Source organism: Saimiri boliviensis, chromosome 9, assembly GCF_048565385.1.
Source record: "Saimiri boliviensis isolate mSaiBol1 chromosome 9, mSaiBol1.pri, whole genome shotgun sequence".
NCBI lineage: Eukaryota > Metazoa > Chordata > Mammalia > Primates > Cebidae > Saimiri > Saimiri boliviensis.
The window spans coordinates 76871371-76897755 of NC_133457.1; the positions used below are offsets into that span (position 1 = coordinate 76871371).

At 39.0% G+C, this 26385-nt stretch overlaps 1 protein-coding gene across 9 annotated transcripts in view; it reads left to right on the plus strand.

Annotated features, from left to right (window-relative positions):
- Positions 1–26385, plus strand: part of RALGAPA2 (Ral GTPase activating protein catalytic subunit alpha 2) — a 320763-nt gene that overhangs the window by 203981 nt on the left and 90397 nt on the right. For 8 of the 9 annotated variants that reach the window (XR_012519285.1, XR_012519286.1, XM_074406179.1 and 5 more), the window contains 3 exons: positions 3751–3874; positions 5512–5667; positions 13672–13830. Coding sequence is in view for 7 of the 9 variants with exons in the window: in XM_074406179.1 (XP_074262280.1) it covers positions 3751–3874; positions 5512–5667; positions 13672–13830 (439 nt within the window). In the remaining 2 variants the exon portion in view is untranslated. The other variant, XM_074406185.1, reaches the window with a different exon arrangement.

Sequence of the window (26385 nt, forward strand, 5' to 3'; positions counted from 1 at the left end):
CAGTATAAGATTTGAATTTGAGTAATTTTTAAAAGTCATTAGATGTGAAAAACCTGAACTGCCATTTCTCAGCTTGCCCTTCACTGTATTCCATTTCCTGATTGTTCTTGTTACTCCTTTTCTCTAGAGGAACATAGATCAACTTCTCTATGGAAATTTTGTGAGGGATTTATTTTGAAGAACTCGGGTTCACTATCCTCTCCCTCCTTTCTTCAGTAATAAATAAGCAGTCATTTGGGTTCCACACTGAGCTTTTTAAGCATATGCTGAATTATTCCATGCTTCTCAGTATTAAGTGAATACTTGGTATCATGTAATTGCGGTCAATTTGTTGAGTGTTAATGCACTTTAGTTGCATGAGGTACAATTGATTAGCTCCCTGGGGTACTGTTGCAGCGAAATACAGCTTTGAATAACTAACTGGCAGTCCCCTACCCCTTGATCAATCTTCACTTAAAACCCCAACTCCTGGATTTAGTGTCTTCTTGACATCAAATGGGTGTCAGCTTATTTTATGGTGAAGGGTATTTTCAAGGTACTTTTTGAAGAAACTAGAAATAAGTCCGGGACTCTTCAGCTACAAGAAATCTAGACCGCCCTATATTTTGGTCAGGTAGCAGGTAAAAAATACCTTGTCTGTCAACTTTCATTTAGAACATTTCTATTTAATTCTGGTATCAATTTATCTCACTGCTCTTGATGCATATAGTTCCTTCTTAACATTTTTTCTGGAAAAGTTGAGGCTATCTTTCACTATGGTCTAGATACTGAAAATGCTATGATAAATGTACATAAAAATCACAGTGGCTTCCCTTTTAGATATAAATGCCTTCTTGCCACCACATGGGGAGGTGGATATTAAAATCATGTTTTTCTTTGGCTTTTTCATGTGGCAGCACAAGGAAACTGAGCTATTCTGGTATATTCCTAATAAGAAAGAACAGTGTATTCTAATGAGGAAAGGGAGATTGTTGATTTTGTGTATGTGTGTTCCTGAATTACCTGCTCATTCATGCACTGGTGTGCTTCTTATGGACGTGAAGTGCTGTTGAAGTTGCTAATTACCATTTCAAAAGCATGGCTCTAATAAAGCCAGACACAGCTTCTGCATCCTAGCAGGCTTTCTACAGTACTAACATTTTAGAGGATGTGAAATTTGATGAATGTTTACAACTAAAGGTCATCTTTCCTCACACTCACGTTGGTCAGCTCGTCATTCAGGCTTAGCTCTCTTGTGCTCCCACCTTGAGTTAGTGAGGGCTCAAGGACTTACGAACAGCTGCAATGGGAAAAGCTTAGATTTTTAAGGAGAATAAAAAAACATTTAGATAAACCTGAGTTTTTTTGTGTGTGTATGTAAAGTTGATAAAACAAAGAAAAATGAAATGCTGAGGATTTGTACATATGTGGAGAGACCTGCAGATAGAAATTGAATAACTATACTTCTGCACCTTTGTTGAAAGAGGCAGTCTTTTAGGTCATAGGTTGTGGTTTGTTATTATCCAAATGCCCAAATTTGTATAGCTCTTGGAATAAGCTAGTCAGATTCTAGGCTATTGATGTCCCCTGCTCATTCCTCAGGGCAGTGAATGGTGTGGCAGTTTCAGGGGTTCCTGCTGCATGAGGACAAGCTGCCTAAATTTATTTTAAGGACATATTAAAGATATTACAGCTGGGCATGGTGCTCAAGCCTATAAAGCCCACACTATGGGAGGCTGAGGCAGGTGGATCACCTGAGATCAAGAGTTCAAGACCAGCCTGGCCAACATAGTGAAACCCTGTCTCTACTAAAAATACAAACAAAAATTAGCCAGTTGTGGTGGCATGTGGTGACATGCAACTGTAGTCACAGCTACTGGGACAGCTGAGGCACAAGAATCATTTGAACACAGGAGGCAGAGGTTGCAGTGAGCCGAGATCATGCCACTGCACTCCAGCCTGGGTGACAAAGTGAGACTGTCTCAAAAAAAAGATTAAAAACACTAAAGATTATCTTTAAGGGCGTATTAAAGATAACGTGAAAATGTCTTTTAAAATGGAAGCAACCTAAATGAGGATTTGGGCTATGACATATTAATATAATGGAATGTTACAGTCATTAAACCTTTGTTGTAGAAGCACATGATATAAAAGTGTTCATACTAAAAAATAGTTGAAATGGTGAATTTTATGATATGTATATTTTACCATAATAAAAAGTGTTTGCAAATATTTTAAGTGAAAAAATCTATTGTAAAGCAGAATGTAGTAACTTCTCATATTTGCATGCAAAAGTGTATCCTAAAATGGTGTAGTGGCTATGCTCTTTGCTTATCTGTTGAAATTGCAAGTGATTTTTATTCTTCTCTTTTTTTTCTGTATTTTCTAATTCTTCTTCTAAGTATGTTTATTACATAGAAACTATAGGGGAAGTGAATACACTATCTAACTGAATAAAAAGAGAGAACTCTCTTCCTCTAGTTATTTGTATAACTTTTTAATTGAAAGTCAATTAGTTCTGCTTATTAAGTAGAGAAATAACTCATGCAAAAGGAAATCTTAGAGAATTTGTTGAAATATGGAGCCCAGTTCCACCAATATGATGCCTAATCAAATTACAATGTTGAAATATTAAACAACTTGACAGAAAAAATATTTCTGTATCTAAGTACTTTATAATTATTCCTACATTTATCAGAATGCAGTGCAAAAAGAGGAAAAAGGTGGAACTGCTCTGGAAGTGGACATCAGAACTTTAAAAAACCCATAACTCTTGGATGATTGGGCTAGGGAATGATTGATTTGTAATTAAAGCTTCATTTGAATAAGAACAGTGTTTTCATCTCTAAACTGTCACCAAATGCTTGGTATAGATCTGGGTATTTTGTCTCCTTACTCCAGGGTATAACTTGTAGAAATTTATTAATGCATTCAAATGTATCACCATATCTCTGCTCAGTGTAATACAGATTTAACTGAATACCTACTGTATGCAAAGGGATATGCTACATGTGCAAAAGAGAAAATGATAGGCTTTCTTTTTCAAAGTGCACATCATATTTGCTTGATTTAATACCAGAGAATACAAGATCTATCCTGGAACAATCAGATGAAGGGTTTATATGGCTAAAAGGGGTTTCCCTGAATAGCTCCACCTGTTAGGCACCCTCAGAATAGTCAGAGCACAGGAGTTGGTATACCCCTTCATGAAGATAATACCTAAGTGTGTTCTGCTTGGAAGGATATTCTTTTTTCTATAAAACTTGGCATATTCTATAGTTCCAATTACAGAGCCACCCAGTAGCCTTAAAATGTAGAGTTAAATATGGACAGTCACAAAGATGTATTCACAATTTATATAAATACCACAAAAGATTTTTTTTTTTTAACCAAAAACAGAGAGCTTATCAAACAGTGTGCCCCAACGTGCTGCTCAGTCAGTCTATCTTATGTCTGAGGTTGTGGTCTCAGCAAGCAGATGGCCTTGCCGCAGTTCCCATCCCCTGCTTGCTGGGTGTGCTTTTTGTTTCACTTTCTGTTCCTCCTTTCAACCACCTAGCTAGGGAGGTGATAATAATACTCATCTCTTTAGCATGGTTGTGAAGAATAAATGAGACCATGTGTCAAACCGTCTCAGAACACTGACTGACCTCTAGCAGGTTCTCCAGTATATGTAAACTCAGTGGTAGAAGTCATGCTGGTGGTATTAATAGTAGTGAGATAAAATTTTATGTATAAGAATTCTAACTCCTTTAATTTAAAAATTTATAGCCGTGAGACACACAAAATCGCAGTGTTTTACATTGCTGAAGGTCAAGAAGACAAGTGTTCAATCCTCTCTAATGAAAGAGGAAGCCAAGCATATGAAGACTTTGTGGCTGGACTTGGATGGGAGGTAATGCATTTCATTCAGTAGGTATTTATTGAGCAGCACTGTTTAAAGATGTATCCAAACTAGACATTGCGTAAGTTTTTACATGAGCATTTGCATTCAAATATAGCATAGGTAGAGTTCTGGAATTGAAGAACTTACTGAATTTGACATCTGCTATTAGTTGCTTGTCAGTATTTAATACATGAACTTTTGTTTTCTCTTAACTTTCCTCTTAATATTTTTTCATTTGCTTTTTATCAGAACTGAATAGTCAGATGGGCTCTCCCAGCCATAGACAGTTTGTAGTAAGAGAAGACAAATGTGGGCAGAGAAGCAATGGCTTTGGCCACAGTATGGAGATTGAAGAAGAAATCAATGACTTGATGGGTGAAAAGATGAAGAAAGAGTTGGATGAAGTCAAAAGTTGCAGTGAAAATATAATATAATAGCCATGATGGTTTAGCTATCAACCTATTTCCCTAAGGTAGATCCCAGGATGATTGATGTTGAAAAAGTTATTTTTTTCTTTATTAAATTGTACTCTGACATACAGACCTATATACATTTATGTACACACACACACATATCACACATGCATATCTGTCTTCCAGGAACATAAATCTGAGGGAAAATGTATTACTAGAATCTGAAATAATTAGGAGTAGTTAAAATGGAAATCAACAGTTCTAAAATAATTTGCTTATTTTTTATTAGTTACTCGGGGACCTGTGCTCCGAAAAACTCTCTGGGTGCCTTTGAGAGCTCAATGCGAGCAAAGGGACTGAGGTAGCAAAGGGGACAGGGTAAGAGAACATCATAGTCAAAACAACGTACTTACTAAGAAGGCAAGTAGGTGTCAGTCCAATAGAGTTACTGCACTTCCAGGAAACTATTGTTCCCACTAGTAAGGCTACTTCTACTTTGTCATAGAATATATTTATTACTTAATATATTTTAAGCCATACAGTATCAATTAGAGTTTTAAGAGTACGTGTTTACTATATTTGTCACAGAAGAGATTCTTCTATTTCTTTTTTCGTATGTATTAGAGTAGGTATTTTACTGAAAGAATACCAGTTTATGACAAGTTAAAAATTTTGCATAAAGGCACTAAGAAGTGAACAATCATGTCATAACTTTAAAATGAATTATGACTCGTAAACTTTCAGCAGTGGTATAAAGTGGTTGTTCAACCCTTTTTTGAAAGGCAGTTTGTCAAGGATTGCTGAGTTTTTTTTAATATCCGTACCTTTTGACCCAACATCTTAGAAAATCACTCCTTCGAGTGTGCTTTCTGATTTGAAGAAGCAGAAACCCCCACACATCCATCGATAGGGAACCTATGTATACACACACATATATGCATATATACACATAACATTTACACATACAGGTGGGGAAAAAAAGTTAGAGAGTATATACCAAAAGTTTGATAGTGGTTTTATTCAGTTGGTATGACTATAGAGCACTTTCATTTTTAATATTTTTTATTTCTTTAACATTTTAATTTGGTCTTACTTTGTATAGCATTTGTTTGTAATCAGAAAGAAAGATATAAAAATGAAAATAATTTATTTTTTTCTGAATCCACAGCCCTGCTTAGTGAAAGAACAGCTCATTTTTGATCCTCACTCTTTCTTCTTTGTGACCTTCGTCAGGTGGATCTCTCCACCCACTGTGGGTTCATGGGTGGCCTTCAGCGCAATGGCAGCACCGGGCAGACGGCCCCTTACTATGCTACCTCGACTGTGGAAGTGATCTTCCATGTTTCCACTCGAATGCCGTCAGACTCAGATGATTCCCTCACCAAAAAGGTAAGGGGTCTCCTCAGGCACCATTCTTAGCTGCCCTGGTTTGTAGGTGAGGCTCCCCTAGGATGAGACAAATACAGGGCAGAACACACACATTGAAACAGTTTCCTTTGAACTCTACAATCCTGAGATTAAGGTTCATGAAAAGGAAGGGTCTTAGGTGTTGTTACCTCCCTGCCATTAATATTACCTAATGGAAAATGACATTTTTGATCTCCCAGATTGTCATAGGTCACAACGTATGAGACCCCTGTACTACTGGAGCTCTGGGAAAGCGATTGCTGCAGGGCGATTTGGCAGCATCTGTCAATGTAAGCGCAGGTGTGCAGCTGCCCAGCAGCCCCACTGTCACCCCTTACTTTTCATTCTTCAACTTGCCCTGTGGGCAGTTTTCTTTAGAATTCAAAGGGAAACTCATCTACCCTTGAGGAACCTCCAACCTGCAGGATATTTGCTTCAGGCAACCCTGTGTTAAATGTGAGGAGTGCCTTAATAGAAGAGGTATTTGACTCTGTAAGGAAGCCTCTAATTGGATGGGCTTCTGTAAGCTTCCAGATGAAAGCATCTCAGAGCAACTGTGATTTGCACTCACCTGGCCTGCTAGCAGATGGGGAACCTAGAATCCCCACCTTACTCTCTCCCTACCACATAGATGCTACAGACTGACGATACCACCTCACATGCTGACTAAGGCTGGCCATTGGGGAGTCTGCTGCGGTGGTTATAGCCAGGCCCTGGTGACAGGCGGACCAGGGATCAGATGTATATTCAGTTATTTCATCAGCCTGTGCCTTAGTTTTCCTTCTACTAAGTGAGATTAAAAACGCAACCTGTTACAGGGTTGTTGAGTGAGGTAAATGAGATAATTCCTATAAAATTGCTTAGCATGGTACCTGGGAAGATGTCTCTGACCATCATCCCTCATCATTGCGCATTGGTCTAATTGATTCTTTTTTTTCCCCTGCCCCATTAGCCAGATGCTTTATATTGGCCAGTTGGCCTCACTGTACCTGCTTTATTTATTGTACGGTTTCGCTTTTTCACCACTGCAGCCACAGACATCTGCACTATGTACAGACATACCTTGTTTCACTGTGCAGTACTTCATTGCACTTCATGGGTATTAAATTTTTTACAAATTAGAGATTTGTGGCAACCCTGAATCAAACAGTCTATCAGCACTGTCTTTCTAACAGCAGGTACTCATGTGTGTCTCTGTCACATTTTGTAATTTTCACAATATTTCTAACTTTGTTGTTATTATATCTCATTCGATGGTCTGTAATCAGTGATCTTTGATGTTGCTATCATAATTGTTTTGGGGCACCACAAACTCCCCATATAAGATGGCAAACTTAATTGATAAATGTTGGGTGTGTTCTGACTGCTCCACCCACTGGTCATTCACCATCTATCTTTCTCTCCTTGGACCTGCCTATTTCCTGAGCACAACAGTAGTGAAGTTAGGCCAATTAATAACCCCGTAATAGCCTCAAAGTGTTCAAGTGAAAGGAAAAGTTGCATGTCTCTCACTTGAAATCAAAAGCTAGGAATGATTAAGTTTAGTGAGGAAGGCATGTTGAAAGCTGAGATATACTAAAAGCTAGGCCTCTTGCACCAAACATTTCCCCATTTTTGAATGTAAAGGAAAAGTTTTTGAAGGAAATTAAAGTGCTGCTCCAGTGAACACATGAATAAGAAAACGAAATAGCCTTACTGCTGATAATGGAGAAAGTTTTAGTGGTCTGAACAGAAGATCAAACCAGCCACAGCATTCCTTTAAGCCAGAGCCTAATCCAGAGCAAGGCCTTAACATTTTTCAATTTCACGAAGGCCGAGAGAAGTAAGGAAGCTGGAGAAGAAAAGCTTGAAGCTTGCCAAGGTTGGTTCATGAAGTTTGAAAAGAAGCTGTCTCCATAAAATGAAAGTGCAAGGTGAAGCATCAAGTGCTCGTGTAGAAGCTGCAGCTTATCCAGAGGACCTAGCTAAGATCAGGCATGGAGGTGGCTATCCTAAACAGCAGATTTCCGCTGTAGTAAAAACAGCCTTCTGCTGGAAGAAGATGCTATCTAGCACTTTCATAACTAGAGAGGAAAAGTTAATGCCTGGTTTCAAAGCTTCAAAGGAACAGGCTTACTCTCTTATTAGGGTTAATGCAGCTGGTGACTTCGAGTTGAAGCCAGTGCTCATTTACCATTCTTCAGATTCTAGGGCCCTTAAACATTATGCTAAATCTACTCGGCCTATGCTCTATAAATGGCACAGCAAAACCAGGGTGGCAACACATCTGTTTACGGCATGGTTTACTGAAGATTTAAAGCCCACTGTTGAGACCTACCACTCAGAGTCAAACATTTATTTCAAAGTATTACTCCTCATTGACAATATACCTTATCACCCAAGAGCTCTGAAGGAGATGCAATGTTGTTTTTCATGCCTGCTAACACAATATCCATATTCTGCAACCCACAGATCGAGGAGTAATTTCAACTTTCAAGTCTTATTATTTAAGAACTTGGCTATTGTTGCCATAGATAGTGATTTCTCTGATGGATCTGGCAAAGAAGATAGAAAACCCTCTAGAAAGGATTCACCACTCTAGATTCCATTAGGAACATTCTTGATTCATAGGGAAAGGTCAAGATATCAACATTCACAGTAGTTCGGATAAAGTAGAGTCCCACCCTCATGGATGACTTTAAAAGGTTTGAGACTTTAGTGGAGAAAAGTCACTGCACATGTAGCAGAAATAGCAAGAGAACTGGAATTAGAAGTAGAGACTAAAGATGTAACTGAATTACTCCAATGTCATGATAAAATTTTGACTGGATGAAGAGTTGCTTCTTATGAATAAGCAAAGAAAAGTGGTTTCTTGAGAAGGAATCTGTTCTCAGTGAATATGCTGTGATCATTGTTGAACTGACAACAGAGGATTTAGAATATCCCATAAATTTAGATGGTAAAGCAGTGACAGGGTTTGAGAGGATTATTCCGATTTCAAAAGAGGTTCTACTGTGCTCAAAATGCTGTCAGACACTATCACACGCTACAGGTAATTCTTGCATGAAAGGAAGAGTGAATCAATATGGCAATTACATTGTCTTATTTTAAGAAATTTCCACAGCCACCCCAGCCTTCAGTAACCACCACCCTTATCAATCAACAGCCACCAGCATCAAGGCAAAACCCTGTACCAGCAAAAAAATATTACAACTCACTGAAAGCTCAGATAATCATTAGCATTTTTTAGCAATAAAATATTTTTAAATTAATATGTGTATGTTAAGAAATAATGCTATTGCACATATAGTAGACTATAGTAAATGTATGTTTTATGCACACTGGTTTCCCAGTGCACACAAAAGTTTGTGTGATTTGCTTTATTGCAATATTTGCAACATCTATATTTGCAATATTTTAGAAAAACCTGTTGCAGATATGTCCAGAACCAAGCCTGTAATATCTCTGAGGTGTGCCTGTATATGATGGTCAGCAGTGCATGTGAAACATCAGAACTTGAGTCACGGCCCAATGACAGACAACTTTCATAGCGATCAAGTGTCTCAGATGTACAAAACACATTTGCATTCAAAAACTCAGCAGCCTTTTCCTCTCCTACCCCAGCTATAATGACCTCCTGTGGGGGGCAGTACTGCAGCCAGAAGAGCTGATCACGTGCTGGTTCCCACAGACCTTGGAGAAGCTGCCTCAGTGTTGGGTTTTGATGGCTGCCCTGGCTTTAGAGCTCTCAGGAAAGGGAGCTCTGCCCTCCAAGAGTTCACCAGGATCTCAGACTCTAGTGTAGCTTACCAGGACCCTAAGCTGGGCTTACACATCTTTTTTATTTGCAATACATTGTATATTGTTTCTGCTTTGCAAATGTGTCACCATATTCTATAATTTTCTTATGACTGAGAAATATTTTGTTAAAAGATAAAATAAATATATAAAAATTTTTAAATTGTTTATTAAGTAAGGCAGGACTGTTTTTTTCTTTTTGAGAAAAGACATGTTATCTTGATAAGATGCCATGCTATAAATAATGTTCTAAGGCTTGGCCTGGTTGAAAGATTCCCTACTGTAATAATCAAAATTCAGCTGATACCTTTTGCAGCTCTAAGATTTAGCATCATTAGTGATAAACTCTCTTTATCAGATATCTCACAGCTAGACTGAAAATCAGTCACAGTAACAGCAGCCCACAGTTCCTTGTCTTATTCTAACCAAATTGTCCCTAACAGCTTAAAAAAGAGCTGCAAAATTCTGAAGTGATTCATGCTCTCTTCTGCCCCTATCATGGGGGGACTTTTTCAATTCTGCAATCCGGTTGCAACCCCATACTGAACTCTTGATCCTTCACTGCAGAAATTTGTTAGCTCCAGATAGATTAGATTTTTCACAGCTAATCTAACTGCTGTAGGGGTTTGCAGAGTGGGGACAGAGCTGTGCTATTGGATTTGTCCAATTCATTTGACTCCAGGACTATAATTGCACTTATGTCTTACAAGGCTTTTATAGCCTCAGGCTGGCCAGGCACATAAAAAACAAATTGGCAGTGATACAGTATGAGTGAAACGGGATGAAAGGCCCACATTATCAGTCTCCAGGCAGCGCTGTTCTGGCAGGAAGTTTCTTGGTTAATTTACAAATAAAACTTAGATTTTAGGATGGGCACACTGTCAGCTGAACAATGGGGATGTCAGGCCTGACTGTTACTTAGTAAAAGTAGCAGCCGGGCCCACTGAGGAGCAGGAATTCTTCAATCAAACAGACGACTCCTTCTGGAGCCAGCTGGCGATGTAATGCAATTAGTCGGGAAAGGAGGTCAGCCTATTAGGTGTGTACCATGACCAGTGTCACCAGTGGCGTGCAGCCCGGCGGCAGCAACAGACAGAATGGCTTAGGCAAAGGGACTTTAAAACTCTGTTAGAACAAGAAGTTGTGGGGCATGGGATTGATTTCTTAAGACTTAAAATCCAAGCCATTTGTTCTGAGCCTGATAAGTATCCAGGCATTCTGGAGCCTGTTGTGCAGTTGAAGGAGTAGCTGACATAAACACCGGCTCCATTCCAGGAGACTCATCGTTCCTCCCCAGTTACACAGGAGTCAGATCAACTTGACTCACTAAATTCACTGTGGATTTCTAATCTGAGGGCCTCTAATCACCGTTCTCCAATACTCACAAAATGATATCTCTATGATAGACTCTTTTTTAAATTGGGCAACACTTTGAGGTATTCAGAGTATTCCATACGTTCTAACATGGTTGATATGTTAGATGAATTTTATTGACATACCCAGATGAATTTTATTTATTTTACTTACCTGTTTTCTCATAGGCCAAAGAAGGCGTATTTTTGCCTTTTGCTCCAGATTTATCAGCCAGGTGCTCCCATGGCCTTAGCTTTTAGTTTTGTGATTTAGCTAATTTAACTGTGATGTATCCAGAAGTCTGAGTCACGTGCCACTGAAAGCAGCTTTGAGATGATGAATATCATATCATTACCACACAAAGATAGCTCTTCCTTAATTACAGAATTGTCACACTGGGAGGTTGGGTCTATTAGTGTGAAACTACCCTCCCTTTTGTAGTTCTGAGAATTCAGATGCAAGTAAAATTAAGAGAGATTTACTTAGGTTGTATTATTGAGTAACCCAGTTTGAAATGGGAAAGTAACTACAAAATTTCAATATTTAATTTACAATTGTAAATATTATTTTACAATTAATATTTGTGGATCAAAAGGAACTATTGTAGAAACTAGAGTGCCAACATGGGGTAGTGGCAGCACGTTTGAGGGGTGTTTAGTAGGTGAGCTGTTTCCATTCAGACATTTGTGCAAGCATTATACCAAGGGACCCAGAGTCACCCTGAAGCTGGCTCTCTTTGCAGGGTGAGGGCTGTAGGTGTGAGGTCTGGGGCAGCCCCATTTCTCACAATTACCTTCTGCCGCTCTAAATTCCCCCTACAGTTCCAGTTAGATACTATTCATATTTCCCTGAAAACATACCTATATTAGGTTCTTGGTGATGCTGGCTACCACATTTTCACTGCAAAAGAATTGAATTTTAGAAGTGCACTGTAATGTCTTTGCATGTTTTATTAAAAAGGAAAAAGGAAAAGAAAAGCTATAGCAAAGATAGGAATGGAGAAGTGTAAAGAGATGTTCAGCACTACTAGAAGGCCCAGTGTTGTATTTTGTTTAAAACTATTTATATAAAGGGCTTGCTGTACGTTTTGCTGCCATTATTCTACCTTTGTATTGGAAGGGGGAAGGAAAAAAATGATGTACTGGGTAATTTTGCTTTTAGAAAGTTGTAGATGCCATTAAATTGTTCTGGATCGTCGTGACTTGTGCTCAGCACCCACAGTTGCGTTTGTCCCAGAGCCCGCATTCAGACACAGTTGAATCATGCATCCCTCAGTATAGGTACAATGGCACAGGCACAGGTCTCTTTTTAAATAATTGGTCTGTACAGTCATTCCCAGAAGTATGAGAGAGTGAAGAATAAACAGGCCTTGCAGCAAATGAGCTTCCTTTTGTAACCTTACAAATGGAAAAAAAGGCTATGTGGGGGTTGCCTCAGATTTTCTTTTTTGTGGTCAAATAGTCTAAAGAAAACTGTTTTTATGGTGACATGTTTTAAATACATAGTATTCCAGAAAATCTTTTTTAAAAATACTTTAAGACAAAACTAAAAACATTAGATTTGACATGTCTCTATTTTATTAAACTGCTTCTGAATTTAGTCATTTTTAATGTTCATCTGTTAGAAAAGGCAGCAAGAAATACTTATTCATGGTGCCAGAGAGCATCCTTCTGCTGTTCCATGTGAGGGAATGAGAATCTCGAATTCCCAGAAGGTGTCAGAGGGCCTCACCAGCCTTTGCGATTTCAGAACTTCAGTTCTGGTCAACATTTTAATTTTTATAATCTAGTTTCTTCTAGTCACACTTTGATTCTTTGTCACTTAAATGATTTTGTATGCAGCTTTCTCCATCTGGAGGTGGCATACTCATCGTGCAGGAGATTTATCAAGGGCATTCTTACACCTGACAGAGCCTAGGCCTGGAAGGAAGAACTCTCAAGGGGTCTGGTTTTGGAGATCTTTCTAGTAAGGCCCCCTCAAAGAGGCCAGGGGTCTGTGATTTGCTTTTGTTCTTTACAGCCTCTTTGTGTATAAGATGATGAAACAAGTGGGCTACACTACTGAACAATAACAATAAAGTAACTTTGGGTGCAGGCTTAGGTAGCCTTGAAACAGTGGAAATGGCCCTGAGTTGGAAGCCCCAGTGCATGTCCCTAGGCCCACTTTGCCACTGCTGCTCACACATCCTCAGGTAGGTGGTGCCTTCACCTTCCTGATTGCCCATTTCCTTTTTGTACAATAAGATGAAGATGATGTCTTCTACCTCAGAGAGTTAGTGGGAAGATTAAAGGAGACAACATGCTTTCTATACAGTAAGCGCTCTTTAAATGCTAAGTATGGGTGTAATTTTATACATCCTTTTCTTAAAGGTTTGTCACAAAATCTAGTTTCTTATGCATTTGGTAACAATTGTGTTGTAATGGCTTATGTTCTCTTGTTCATATTCTTATTTTCATAATAACCATTGAATTATGAGTCTTATAAAGCTCAACTGCAATGTGGAATAAAAGACATGTGTTATTAATCGTTTAGAAGCATATTCGGCAATACAAAGCATAGGACTCTGATGCAGGAGTAAAATTCTGTTTTTGACAGAAATAAATTCTTACAAAGGCCTCAGCCCCATCAGTTGTAATGTGCCTGCGAAGCTTGCTTGCCTTACCTTGGTACCAATGACAGGCTATGCTTTTATGTACTTGTGCTTTTTAAAATCCTCGTAGAAGACAGCAGTGTTGTAGCATTTTTTGGTAGTGAATTCTTTTGGCCTTTGAGTTTTATAATTCAATTTGTAAGCCACGACCCCTCATAAACTGCTGTTATCACCCTGATTAATAAAGAGCCAATTTGCTGTTGCAGCTTCGTCACTTGGGGAATGACGAAGTCCACATCGTCTGGTCTGAACACTCCAGAGACTACCGCAGGGGTATTATCCCAACCGCCTTTGGAGATGTTTCAATCATCATTTACCCAATGAAGAATCACATGTTCTTCATCGCAATAACGAAGAAACCTGAGGTATGTTTTCATTGCGTTGTTACACTGACTCATACAGCATTTGCCATGTAGTTCACCGACACTGACAATCAGTAATTTAAGTATGTTAAAGGGGACTCTCATCCAATTGTTGAATGTCATTACGAGCTATATAGCAATTAAATATGAAATGGGATTTTCAAAGAATTTTTCATCATGAGCACAAAATGTTATTATTGTATTACTAGGCCTTTTTGGAAATTATAATGTCAAATTTATTAGCTTGTAAATGTTTTAAGTTTCCTAAATTTTGTACTTTTGAAAAATTATAATTTGAAATTTTGGGCATGTTGATTAATAATAAGAGTTGAGGGAACCCCATATCACATCTAGCATTTTGTGGAGAACTGTGAGTATAGACTCCAACCTTGCCTGGTATACGGGTGATTGCTGAGCCTGTGACTGTGCTAATGGGGTCAGTCCTGCATGATTGCAGGCATGTCCATGAAGAGGCCGAGCCTCTGGAGCACAGCCCACGTGATGAGTTTCAACAATTGGAGCACCTTGCTACAGAATAAATTCAGCCGTGTCAATTGGTATTGATCATGGGAAGAGCTGGAACAATCCAATAATCTGTGTGCTGTATAATAAATTTGCTGCAGTTTCAATCCTTTTCATACCTTTAGTGGTGTTTTAGCCATGCTTTATGTAGCTACTGGTTTTTGTTTTAGAATTATTAATAGAAGGTTGTTTTTAAAGCTTTTAAATTAAACATTAGTATATTAAGCCATTCCTCAAGAGGAATGACTTTGTGTTTTTCAGCTTGATAATAAATATAATCTTCATTTTCATTTCAAGTTGGTTTCCTGAAGGAGCTGAAAGTTACCCTTCTGAAAACTCTCTTTTAAAGCTTTGAAATAATAGGCAACAGATTTATTGTTCATATTGGGATTTTGACCTGATCTAAAGGGTTAAAGTTGTTAGGATTAAATGAGCTAATAAATAAGAAAGTGCTTCAAACAGTGCCTGGTCCAGAGTAAAAGCTACTTAAGTGTTAGCTGGTATTATTATTATTGTTGTTATTTTTTGTTGTTACTACTTGGAGAGAGAATACTTAATGAATTCCAAGTTTAGCATGCTTATTATTCTCTGAATAAATGCAGTGTGGGTCAACTCCTGAATTCATAAAAGTTCCATTCTGGCTGTTGCAAAGCCTGACATAAAGGGAACCCTCTTTTCTATTCAGGGAACGCAGATGCCAAAAGTCGCTTCATATTAAATATTTGCATCATTTTTGATTCTGATCTCCATGTGCATGAAGTTTTCAGTTTTGTGTATGAAAATAGCTCTTAGTGCTAACATTTGTATTTGTCCATGAAGAGCACTACTTTAAAGAATTAAACTGAAAATTTTAATATAAGGGAACCAGTGAATTTAGCGTCTTGTAGATTTCAAAAATAGGAAATGTGTTTCTTTAATATTTAGTATGGAGTAATTGGCTTTATTAGCTCATTTTCAACATGGTCCTCTAAAATGTCATTTATTGTCCTAAAAAGTCACCTTTATTTTTAAAGTAAATAAAGAGCATATGAGGCATTTTAATTCACTTTATAGACTCAAAGTGATTTTTTAAAAGATAGTATACTTATAATGCATGAAAATAATTATTAACATACCTTGTAAGCTTTCTTACAAAATGTTTGTACATTTTATGAATTTGGTTATAAGTTCTGACAAGATGAATTGAGTAAATTGCTTTCTTAATATTTTAATTCAAAAAGCCTAAAAGGAAGAAGAGAATAATGGCCAACTGGAAATTTAGTATTATCCTTACATTTAAAGTACAAACCATTACAATGTAATAAAATTAATCCAGACATTTCCAGGGCAAGTGTGGCTGACCTTTTGTTCACCAACCACTGACCCCAGGGTGAATGCAAGAGGCTTGTGGAGGGAAAGTCTGTTTGTTTGGCTTCAGTCCCTGGTATTTAAATTGCATTCCCTAATCAAATGAAAAGGCTGTCCTCTCTATCAGGTTACAGAATCCATGGCAACATTTGGCCTTTTATATCCATAATGTTAGCCTTTTTGTTTGCATCTAAGTAGAGACACCTGGAGCAATGTTAACATTAACCGATTTAGCATTAATAGCTTCATTATATAAGAATTTCTGATCAGATAGCTGTTACTTTTGTTATATTGCTTCAGCTTGTATTGTTGTCATTTTTTATCTCCGTGCTTGGCAACCAGGCAATGATTTGCAAATTTTTTTTGTCTTGATTAATTAAGCAATATAATTATCAGTAACCGTGATGCAGTCTTTGCTCAACAAAGCTTCTGAGAGAAAACAATGGTAAGTCTGTTAGTATGAATGCATTCCACGCGTCCCAGATGCATGAGGATATTATGGACAATGAGGGGAAAGGCCGCCTGTGAGCGAGGACAAAGGGTGCCACGCAGACTCGACACACTGCACATACCGCCAGGGACATGCTGCGGGCTCCCTGGGACACAGACGCCTCGTTAGATTACAGCTAGTCAGCAGAGATTAATTCTCAGCCATTTGGTGCAATAATTTACCCATTCCCCAGCCTTTTAACTAGTGCTCCTTACTGTGGAAGGGAAGGCTTTGTACTCATAAGGTTTATTTAACCTTGCCTACTTTTAGGGATCTCCACCAAAATCATTTTTTTTTTTTTCCTTAGAAATTGTAATGACACAGCTGCTTGAAGTTAAGGAATATTCCTTTTGGAGGACAGGATATGTATAAGTTTCTGAAAATGTGGGTAGAGTCAAAGGTATTCTTTTAGCACCTGTATATTTCATCTGAACATGGTATGACTCTGTGGTCTAAGTACATTTATTTTACTGTTCTCTGGGCAGCCATACTTCTCTAAGAATAATTTTAATCCTTTTTTGGGAGGAAAAAAAAACCTCATCAGTATACAAAAGTCTTGCTCATTGGATAGAGTCATGCATATTCAAATTGTACTTTCATTCACTTGGCCTCATTAATAGCGTATGTAATAATGTAGGGCTATTTGTAATACAAGCTTACAGGCAGCATTGCTTCCAAGTCCTTTGAAATTTAACATATTTCGCTTTTTCATTCCATACACCTCCCTTAAATATACAAATTATGTGCCTGGCAGAATCCGCCTCCTCTTAATAATACACAGCATTTGTGAATGGTATGTTGAAGAAGTGTGGGTGTGCTTGTGTGAGTGCATAAAACCCTCTCATCTGAGAGGGCCTGTTCACTTCTTGAGCTTTGTATTGAACTTCTTTTTTTCACTAAATAAAAAAAAAAAATCAGTGTGCTTAGCAACATCATTTCATTGTTAAATTACTTTCAAAATAAGTCCATCTCCACAAATATTGACACAATAGTTCTTTGGCCATAGAAAAGAAATGTGTTATTGTTAGACTTATGTTTTTTCCAGCTTTTATTACTAAGTCAGCAGTCAAGGAAAGACTTGCATATAGAGCAGAATGTAAGTGATTCAAAGGGTTTGTTAAAATGCCCGATCACACTGCTTTCCCTCCCTGTCAGCATCTGGAAAGTAATACTGGTGGTCAAAGTGTTTGCCTTTAGAAATTTTTGAAGGTAAGTTTTAGTGGTTTGGGCAAGTTTGTTTCCAGGCATAGTAGTGATTGACAGTGACCAGTTACCAGAGAATAGATGTTCAGTAGCAGCCTTGAGCAGGAGCCATTGAGACAAGAGGAAGTTTTGGTGAAGTGTCCTCCTGTTCACCTCAACAAGAGTGTCCCTATTGTAAATAGGAAACATGCTAATGTCCTCTGAACTCTACTTACTCAGCCCTGGTATATATGGGCATGGAGAAAAAAATGATAATGATTTAGTCATTTCTGAAAAGCATAGGAGGGAAAGAGTAATCAGACAGGTGATGGGACACCAGAGTTCCAGGTCTAAGCCTACTACAAGCTGGTAGGTGTCTTGGGCAGACCTTTCTATTTCTTTAAACCTTAGCTTCCTCAGCTATGAAGTGCTGGTTGAGAACCAAGGCTTCTCTGTAGTCCTTTCAGGGATTCTAAATGCCTTTTTGGGGATCCTCTTGTTCCTAGATGCCTGTACATGATTAATCCTGACTATCCCCAGAGCGTCATGGACGTAGTCACTGGCTTGAAGTTTCAGCATCTTTTGTGAGTGTGTGTGTGTGTGTGAGTGTGTATGTGTGTGTGTGTGTGTGTGAGAGAGAGAGTGTATGTGGGTGTGTGTGTGTGTGTTCCTACATCCCTTTTCAGGGTGACATCTAGCCCAGGACCTGTGCCTGGAACAGGTGCCCAGAAATGCTGGGAAAAGGCTGATACGCCAGAAGTTACAAGAGCATTTGTACATGGGAGGCTGAAAGGAGCCTAGGATTGGCACTAAGTTTGAAAGGAAATCTTTTAAGCGTACTAGTTTGGCCTCACAGTATAGGGAGTGTATTTGACTTTGTAACATGGTTATGTAAATTTCTTTCTTTTTATTTATATGTGCAGTTTTCTTAAATATTTATCCTAGTCTCAACCAACTAACCTGTTTAAGAGTAAATCATGACCTTTAAAATACTCTGGGAAATTCTCAGAGAAAGTATATTGGTAACCTTTGAATATACAAAGAATTATTTATTTAGAAAAGATCATTGAAAATACCAAACAACCAGAATGTACTAAAATATTTATTAAATGGATTACTACATTATGTTCTGTTTGGATAATTTGTTATTATTGTTATTAGCATTATTTTTAGTAAAGGAATGACATTGAGAACTATGTGAAAAGGCATCTGTCATTTGCAGATGTTAAATTAAAATCAAATTTCTTCTCTAATTCATTCCACTTCTAATTAGAGGAATTCCCTGGATACAAGGGATTTGTATTATTCCTTTTGTTCAGTTTTTGAAAGACTGAGTCACCCACGAGCAGTTGCTGAAGAATACTAAAGAACATTTATTTATACAATAAGCCATGCTGCAGATGGAAGAAAATCTATAGCCTGCTATTATTAACTCTTAGCTGCTGTTTTATCTTTCACAACAATTTGGCTTTTTAGACTTTCTTCTCAATGGATTTTCCTCAGAAGTTGATGTTGTTTCCCTTTAAGTTGGTCTTTGCATATACATCTTCCTCTTATTTGCTTCCTCCTCTCTCCTTGGGCCAGCCAGAGCCAGCCTGTGTACATACCAAATGGCAAATGGTAGTGTAAGAAAGCAAAGCAGCTCTCATTCTCTGCCTCTGAGCCACCCAGTAGGAGGGGCCTTTTGGCTGAAGAGACAGCACGCTCCCGAAACCCCTCAGCATGTGACCTAGGTTCCTGCACACAGGTGCGCACACCGTTAGCCACTCAGCCTAGCAAGGAGGGTGGAAATCTGGAACACACCGAACTTCTGTGAAAGAGAAACAGCACTCATTGCCCCAGAATCAGAGAATTTATCTTTTCAGTAGTATTTTCTGTGCTATACTTGAAATGTATTAGTTTTTTGTTGTTGAGTTTTTTGCTCTTTTGTTGTTGTTGTTGTTTTTCATGAATACTTTCATTACAAGTCCACCTCACCTATTACTGGACTGCTTTTGCTGTAAGCCATAAGAGGAAGTACACTTATTTTTTTATATAGAATATTTTTTAAATAAATTTTTTGAAGTGTGGTGTTACTAAAGATAGAAGAAAGGGTTATTCTTTCTTCTTTTCTTATTTGTTTCTTATTAGAACCTGGCAACATGAATCATCTTAGACTATCAGTAGGTCCTTGATTTTCCTTTTTGCATTTTCTACCAGTGCTATCATAGAGGGAAAGCTCATTATTAGGCACCCCTGTAAAACTAACAGTCTCATTCTTCTTCGCTCCCATTTGAATTCTCACAGATCTGACTGCTTCCTCTCTGCGGTAGACACTGATACCAAAACAGCTTTGCCCAATCTTTGCAGTTTTAAAATTTTTGTATTTTAATTGTGGAAACTTTTCCTCAAACCCACCAAACAGAACTGTGGCCGTGGAAGAAGGCTACTCAGGATCCTAAGGCCACTCGCATCACCCTTTCCCCTGGCCTTTCATGTATCTCCATGAAGCAAAACACAGATGGTCACAAGAGACCTTATTCTAGAAATGTAGAAAGGGGCAACAGACTTGGTTAATGCCCAGGAATCCGTCCCTAGGGAGCGGGAGCCCTTCTTTCAGTCAAGCAGGCAACATCTATCTGTTGAGGCTGCTTCATGACAGGTACTGTGTCAAGGGCTGAGGGTCCCACTCCCCTGGAATCTAAATTTTAGTAAGGGAGATGGCCAGTAAATAAATAAATAAATAAATGGTTTAGCCAGAGTCTCTTTTTTTTTAAAATAGGAATAGGTGTTTCAAAGTAAAGCAAAGCAGAGTGATAGAATGGGCAGGAGGGAGCCTGCTTTAATTCAGATAGGGAGATGTCTGGTTTCCAGTTCAGCATGTAGGGAGCTTGATGGTCATCACTCCCATCCTTACAGCAAGAAAAAGAACAAGTTGACGATCCATCAGAGAATTGAAGTGGCCAGGCAAACTCCTGTCCCTAAAGTTAGAGAGGCAGACAGGCAGATACAGAGAATCACAGCTAACAGGACAGAAGCCCGGGAGCAGAAACCTCTGGGAAACCAGTACCACAGCAGGAATACTTAAATTATAATTTGCCAGTTGCAGGAGGCTTATTGTGGACAAATCTGAGAGTTTAATAGAGTCAAGTGCGGCTGGCTCACAATCCCCCACACTTTTGTGAGTTTTACCTCTAGGATACCTACCAGGTTCTCACAGTAAAAACTGGAGGAAAATCCCCTCTCTTTGGCAAAAAGGGGAGAAAGCAGCCATTTAGAAATACAGTTGACTCTTGAGCAACATGGGTTTGAACTGTGTGGGTCCACTTAGCCGTGGATGTTTTTCAACCATATGGATGGTATCCAGAAACCAGTTTTTTTCCCTTTTAGCCTCTCCTTTTTATCCTTCGTTATTTCTAGTCTGGCACTTGATTCTCTCGTTCTTCATTAGAACTTCGATTGTCTAACATTTACTTACAGGATCTTATTAGAAATGTGGGAAAAGCATGTTGCTTGTAGTTCTAATGAAATGCCTCCAAGAAGCTCTGTCTTCCTGAGTCCATATACAGTATTTGTGGGAAACAAAACCCATGCAAATGGAGGGCTGACTTTTGTATTTGTGGACTAATTTTGGGAATTAAGTATGCTTGGATTTTGGCATGCACAGGGCATTGGTTCTGGAGCCAGTCCCTCTCATATACCTAGGGATCCCTGTATGCCTAAAGTATTTTGTTATTCTTAACAAAGTCTGCCCTCAAGAGAAACTTTTTTTTTGTCGAGGGAGCCGAATCTGGCTCTGTCACCCAGGCTAGAGTGCAGTGGCACGATCTCGGCTCACTGCAACTCCCACCTCTTGGGCTTAAGCAATCCTCCCTCCTTAGCCTCCTGAGTAGCTGGGACTAAAGGTATATGCCACCATACCTAGCTAAGTTTTGTATTTTTTTTTTTTTTAAGAAACAGAATTTCACTGTGTTATCCAGGCTGGTCTCAAAATCCTGAGCTCAAGTGATCCACTCACCTCAGCCTTTCAAAGTGCTGAGATTACAGGCATGGAGCCACTGTGCTCAGCCAAGAGAAACTATTTTAATACAGCCTATCTGGCCTGGGGAAAGGGAAACACCACCAACTCCCTCTACTCTTCCTATCTCATCTAAGTTGGGATTGGAAGGAAACAAGAAAACAAAACTGAGAAGCACTTTTGAAGTCACAGCCTAGGGTCACAGGCTCACTGAACGACTGAAACCTAATCCTAGGACTGCAGAATGCTTCCTCTTCCCCATACGTAACTACTGTATCAGGAGGGCTTTTGTGTAATAATGGAGTACAGCTGAAAGAACTGTACATCCTAGATCTTATTTAAGTTCTGTAAGAAAGCCTAGAAATAACATGGGAGATAAAATTAAAGAAATCCAAAGAAATTTTAACCTCCGACATCTACAACTATGGAAAACAAGAAACAGGGCCTGTTAACCAGATAAACAGAAAACCCCACATTTAAAGGCTTGATTACTTCAGTTCATTTTACCCAATACATCATGTATAGCTTTCAACAAAAAATATAAGGCATACTAAAAGGCAAAAGGAATAATTCTAAGAGACATAGCAGGCATCAAAACCAGACTCAAACATGGCAGAGACTTTAGAATTACTAGATTGGCTATTTAAAATAACTATGATTAATATGCTAAGGATACTAACGGAAAAAGTGGACAGCATACAAGAAGAGATGTCTCATGTAAGTAGAGAGATAGAAACTCCAAGAAATAATTAAAATGAAATGCTAGAAACCAAAAACCCTGTGGCAGAAACAAAGAATGCCTGATGGGCTCATCAGTAAACTGGGCATGGCCAAGGAGAGAAATTGTGAGCCTGAGGATGTCAGTAGAAACCGTGAAACTGGAATGCAAAGAGGAGAAAAGGTTGAAAAACATCTGAACAGAACTTCCAAGACCTGAATGACAATCACAAAAGAGGTAATGACATGTAATGAGAATACAAGGAAGAGGAAGGAGAAGAAATATTGGAAATTCTCATAGCTGAGAATTTTTAAAAATTAATGACAGATCCAGGAGACCCAGGAACATCAAGCAGAATAAATACCAAAATATCTACACCTAGACACATACAAAGTGTCTAGGTGTAGATAACTAATCACTAAGAATCATTGACTACAAAGGCATTCCAAAGGAGAATCACTTACAGGCCCAATTAAATGATGAAGTCTGTCTTCAAAATATATTCATGGAGATGCCATATTGTTGCCTGAGAAGACTTTCTCACTGTTTGGAAATCCCTTTCTGTGTTTGGTTCAGGCTCTGCAAAATAGAATTTAAATCTGCTTTTTCCCACCTTTCAAGAAACTAGCCCAAGCCCGATAAACCATTTCCAGAGCAGCCTTTCCTCAGAGAGTGCTGCTTTGCTGGTGCTGCGTGGAGTTATTTGTTCCTGGAGGATGATGTCTGGCCTTCCCCTTCCCACATAACCATCCTGAGCCGTACAGCACACAAGAAGTCATTCAGGATTGAACACATTTTACTGTTCATAAAATGTTTATAAAATGTTCAGTGCGTGGCCTCCATGGTGTCTCTGGTAAATAATGTGACTACTATTATTTTTCCCAATAAGAAAATTATTGTCTTTTGGTACAATATCTTAGCAGATTTATCTGTGACATCTCAGGTAAAAATGTACAAGTACAAACACACCCTCTCAATTCGTAATCCCTGTGGAATCGTGAATTTCCCAGAGGGAGAAACTGTGTCAGATCCTCGAATCCTAGATCACAGAGGTGAAGGGACCATTTTAGGTTGTCTGTTCTGACCTTTACGCAGGACACCCTGACACCCTTGTGTTTGTGCACCGACATCGCTGGAGCACAAGAATAGCTCAAGGTCCATATAGCTCTCTCTGAATATCCAGAAACGACTCCCCCGCCCCCCCTTTTAGCCTCCATTTTTATCCTTCATTATTTCTAGTCTGGCACTTGATTCTCTCATTATTCATTAGAACTTGATTGTCTAAGATTTACTTATAGGATCTTGTGAGAAATGTGGGGAAAACATGTTGTTTGTAGTTCTAATGAAATGCCTCCAAGAAGTTCTGTTTTCCTAAGTTCATATGCAGTATTTAGGGTGTTGCACACAGTCCCTGGTATGTGAGGTCAGTGCTTTGTTATTGACAGATCACAAAGAGAAGACCTGCTCTGCATTATGAGGTTCCACAGGTCTCTTACAGGTTGAGCCTCAGTGGATGGTCCTGATGCCTTAGAGATGAGGAAATTCTACCTTTGGAGCAGCTGGGTCCAGGCTTCTCAGGGCAACCATCCTTGGGCAGGCTCTTACATGGAAAGCAGCTCTGGCCTGCTCAACCCACTAACAACTCTGCACTTGCACTTCCCATGTGTGTAGAAACTTTCAGTTTTCTTTTCTTATTGGCTGCTTTTTCTAATTCATTGTTGCAATATTCCCTGCCAGTTACATTGATCTGTTTTAGAGATTGTGATCATGATTGCAATTACTATTGACTTTACAGGCCCTTTCTTCTTTCATTCTGTGATGTGCATTGGTATTTCTCTCCAAGTATAAAAATATGTACTCTTTCCTACCTGACTTTACCATTTTGATTTCTGGCCACCTAATTTGTGAGGACCACCCAACAGATCTGCAGCCTTTCCAATTCTCACCACCCACCAGATCTTATCTCCTGCTGACCCACACAGTGAGTGTGCCTTCAGCTCAGCCTTCCCATTAAGAAAAAGACGGGAAACTTACACTGTGCTCTGTGTTGCTTTCATTTCGATGACCAGGACATGAAGTGGGTAGATGAGCAGGGGTGGGCAAGTACAGCAGTGCAGAGTCTTAAGAGAAAGCTGGTGATTTCTGCAGGGCATTTCATCAAGTCCCATGTCATCTGGCTCTTCACACCTGTTCTTCAGCCTTTTCACTTATGTCCATGCATTTCTGTAAATACGTATTCCAGAGCGTTCCATTCTTCTCAGATCCAGTCTAGGCATCTATACCTGCCTTACTTTTGTGGCCCTGCTCTGACTTCACTTTGCTCTCAGGAATCCCCCAGGAGCTCTGTGCAGCCCTTTGCCTTGTTCTATACACCGTCTTTCTGTTTATTCATCTATAATACTTTAATCATTAACTGTAGACACAGCATTCATATAAACCAGCTAGCACTCAGCTAAATTATTATCTCATGAAATGCACTTTGGGTAACCCTGCCCTGGAAAAGAGAGCCAGACCCACCTCATATTTTCATTCCCGTTTTTACCATTTGTCTGGAGTGCTCCACTCTTTCGATCATGAATCTCTGCCAACACCCACAGTCATGACTACCTCCTACATGAAGCCTTCCGTGGCTTCTCTCAACTGGAAAAGAACTCTCTGTAGCTCCAGAATGTTTTATCTCTGTCTACCCTAAAGCTTTTTTTTTTCTCTCCTTTTGCCTTCTTGAATACATAGTTTTACCTCTCCTGCAAACTACTTTCAGATCAGAGACTCAACTTATATATATCTGTATTCCCCCACAGCCCTTAACAGAACTTTGATCAAAGGATGCAAATGAATACCTGTTAAACAGATGGCATGTGAAATCCCTGCTGCGTTTGATCCAGAAATATTCACAGTAGTCTATAGAATTTTCAGACAAAGTTTTAGAGTCCTCTGAGTATTCACTTTTCCTAAAAGCTACCTTCTGGTATTTTAGAGAATGTATTTATATACTACAGAGACAGGAGTGTGTGGAAATAAACATTCTCTTTCTCAGAAGTATACCTTACATTTCTCTTAATGTTTTTATATGTATCTCAAAATTGTATGGTTTTTCTACCTTGCCTCTCATTACAACAGTACTATTTGCAACATGCTTTCGGGGTTGATGTGGCATTTTAATCTGCTAGTCACTTTGTGAGGCCCGTAGGGCAGACAGCACTGCCTTTGTGCTCCAGATATGTATGTAGTTGATATGAGTATAAATAATTTGTCCAAGAGTACTTGATGCTAGTACCAACTCCAGAATCCTGAATCCCAGTAGACTGAATCTCTTTAAGATTGAGAGAGGTATCAGTTTTCACACCGGTATCAGATGCTTTTTAGTGAAGGGCTGTTTGTATTCTGTGTACACATCCTTTGTTCACATTATAGTTGTATGTGTGAAGTCAAAGAGAAATTTGAATTCTTGGCCTTTGTATTAAGTCACCTACCTCTGAATAATAAAAGCAGTACCAAAAATCTGGACACAGAAATCACAGATATATCTATGTTATGAACACAATACCTGCAGTTTTTTAGCAGGATGAATAACTGATGAAACTGGGTAAGTTAAGCCACGCCTATTCTTCATTTGTCGTTTTCAACATGGCCTGCCTCTCGGTAGGCCCATCTATGGCAATATTCCAATCCTGAAGGCTGGAGGTTATCTGTGAGGAATTGGAACAGAGTTCAGTTCTTCAGTGCCCTGCTTTGGAAGATCAGGATATCTGCATTGCACCTTCAAAGATTAATCCCCACAAATCAAATGGGTATTTCAGATCATTTTCTGTGTCCCAAGGATTCTTCTTTGTTCTTGCTCCAATAACTGGGCAGCTCCTTGTGCTGGCCTGCTGGCTGGTGTTGAAACATGGGCTTCAGCGTCATCATTTCGCTGTAAAAGGCTTTCTTTGCTTTCACAGTATCTTGCCGAAGGGATTCCCTGGGTATGAAGTGTCTTCATCTGGACTCAGACCTGAGAGGGAAATTAATTTGGGCTGTACCTTCTAGGTGCGTGCTTCCCCTGAACACTGCGCTTCTTTAGTCAAGGAACACATGATAGGGGCTCCACATGCAGCTCCTAATCTGCAAGTGGTAAGGAAATCCAGTTTGTCAGCAGTCATGGAAAATCTTACTAATCCCCAGGCTTTGGTCAGCATGCTAGGAGAGGGCACTTATGAGTCACTCAGAAACTTGAGGTGGTTGTGAAATATACATGCTCAGCAGGACGAAATACTGAGATCAGGTTCTGATTAGGACTAATACTTGATATTGACTTCCATT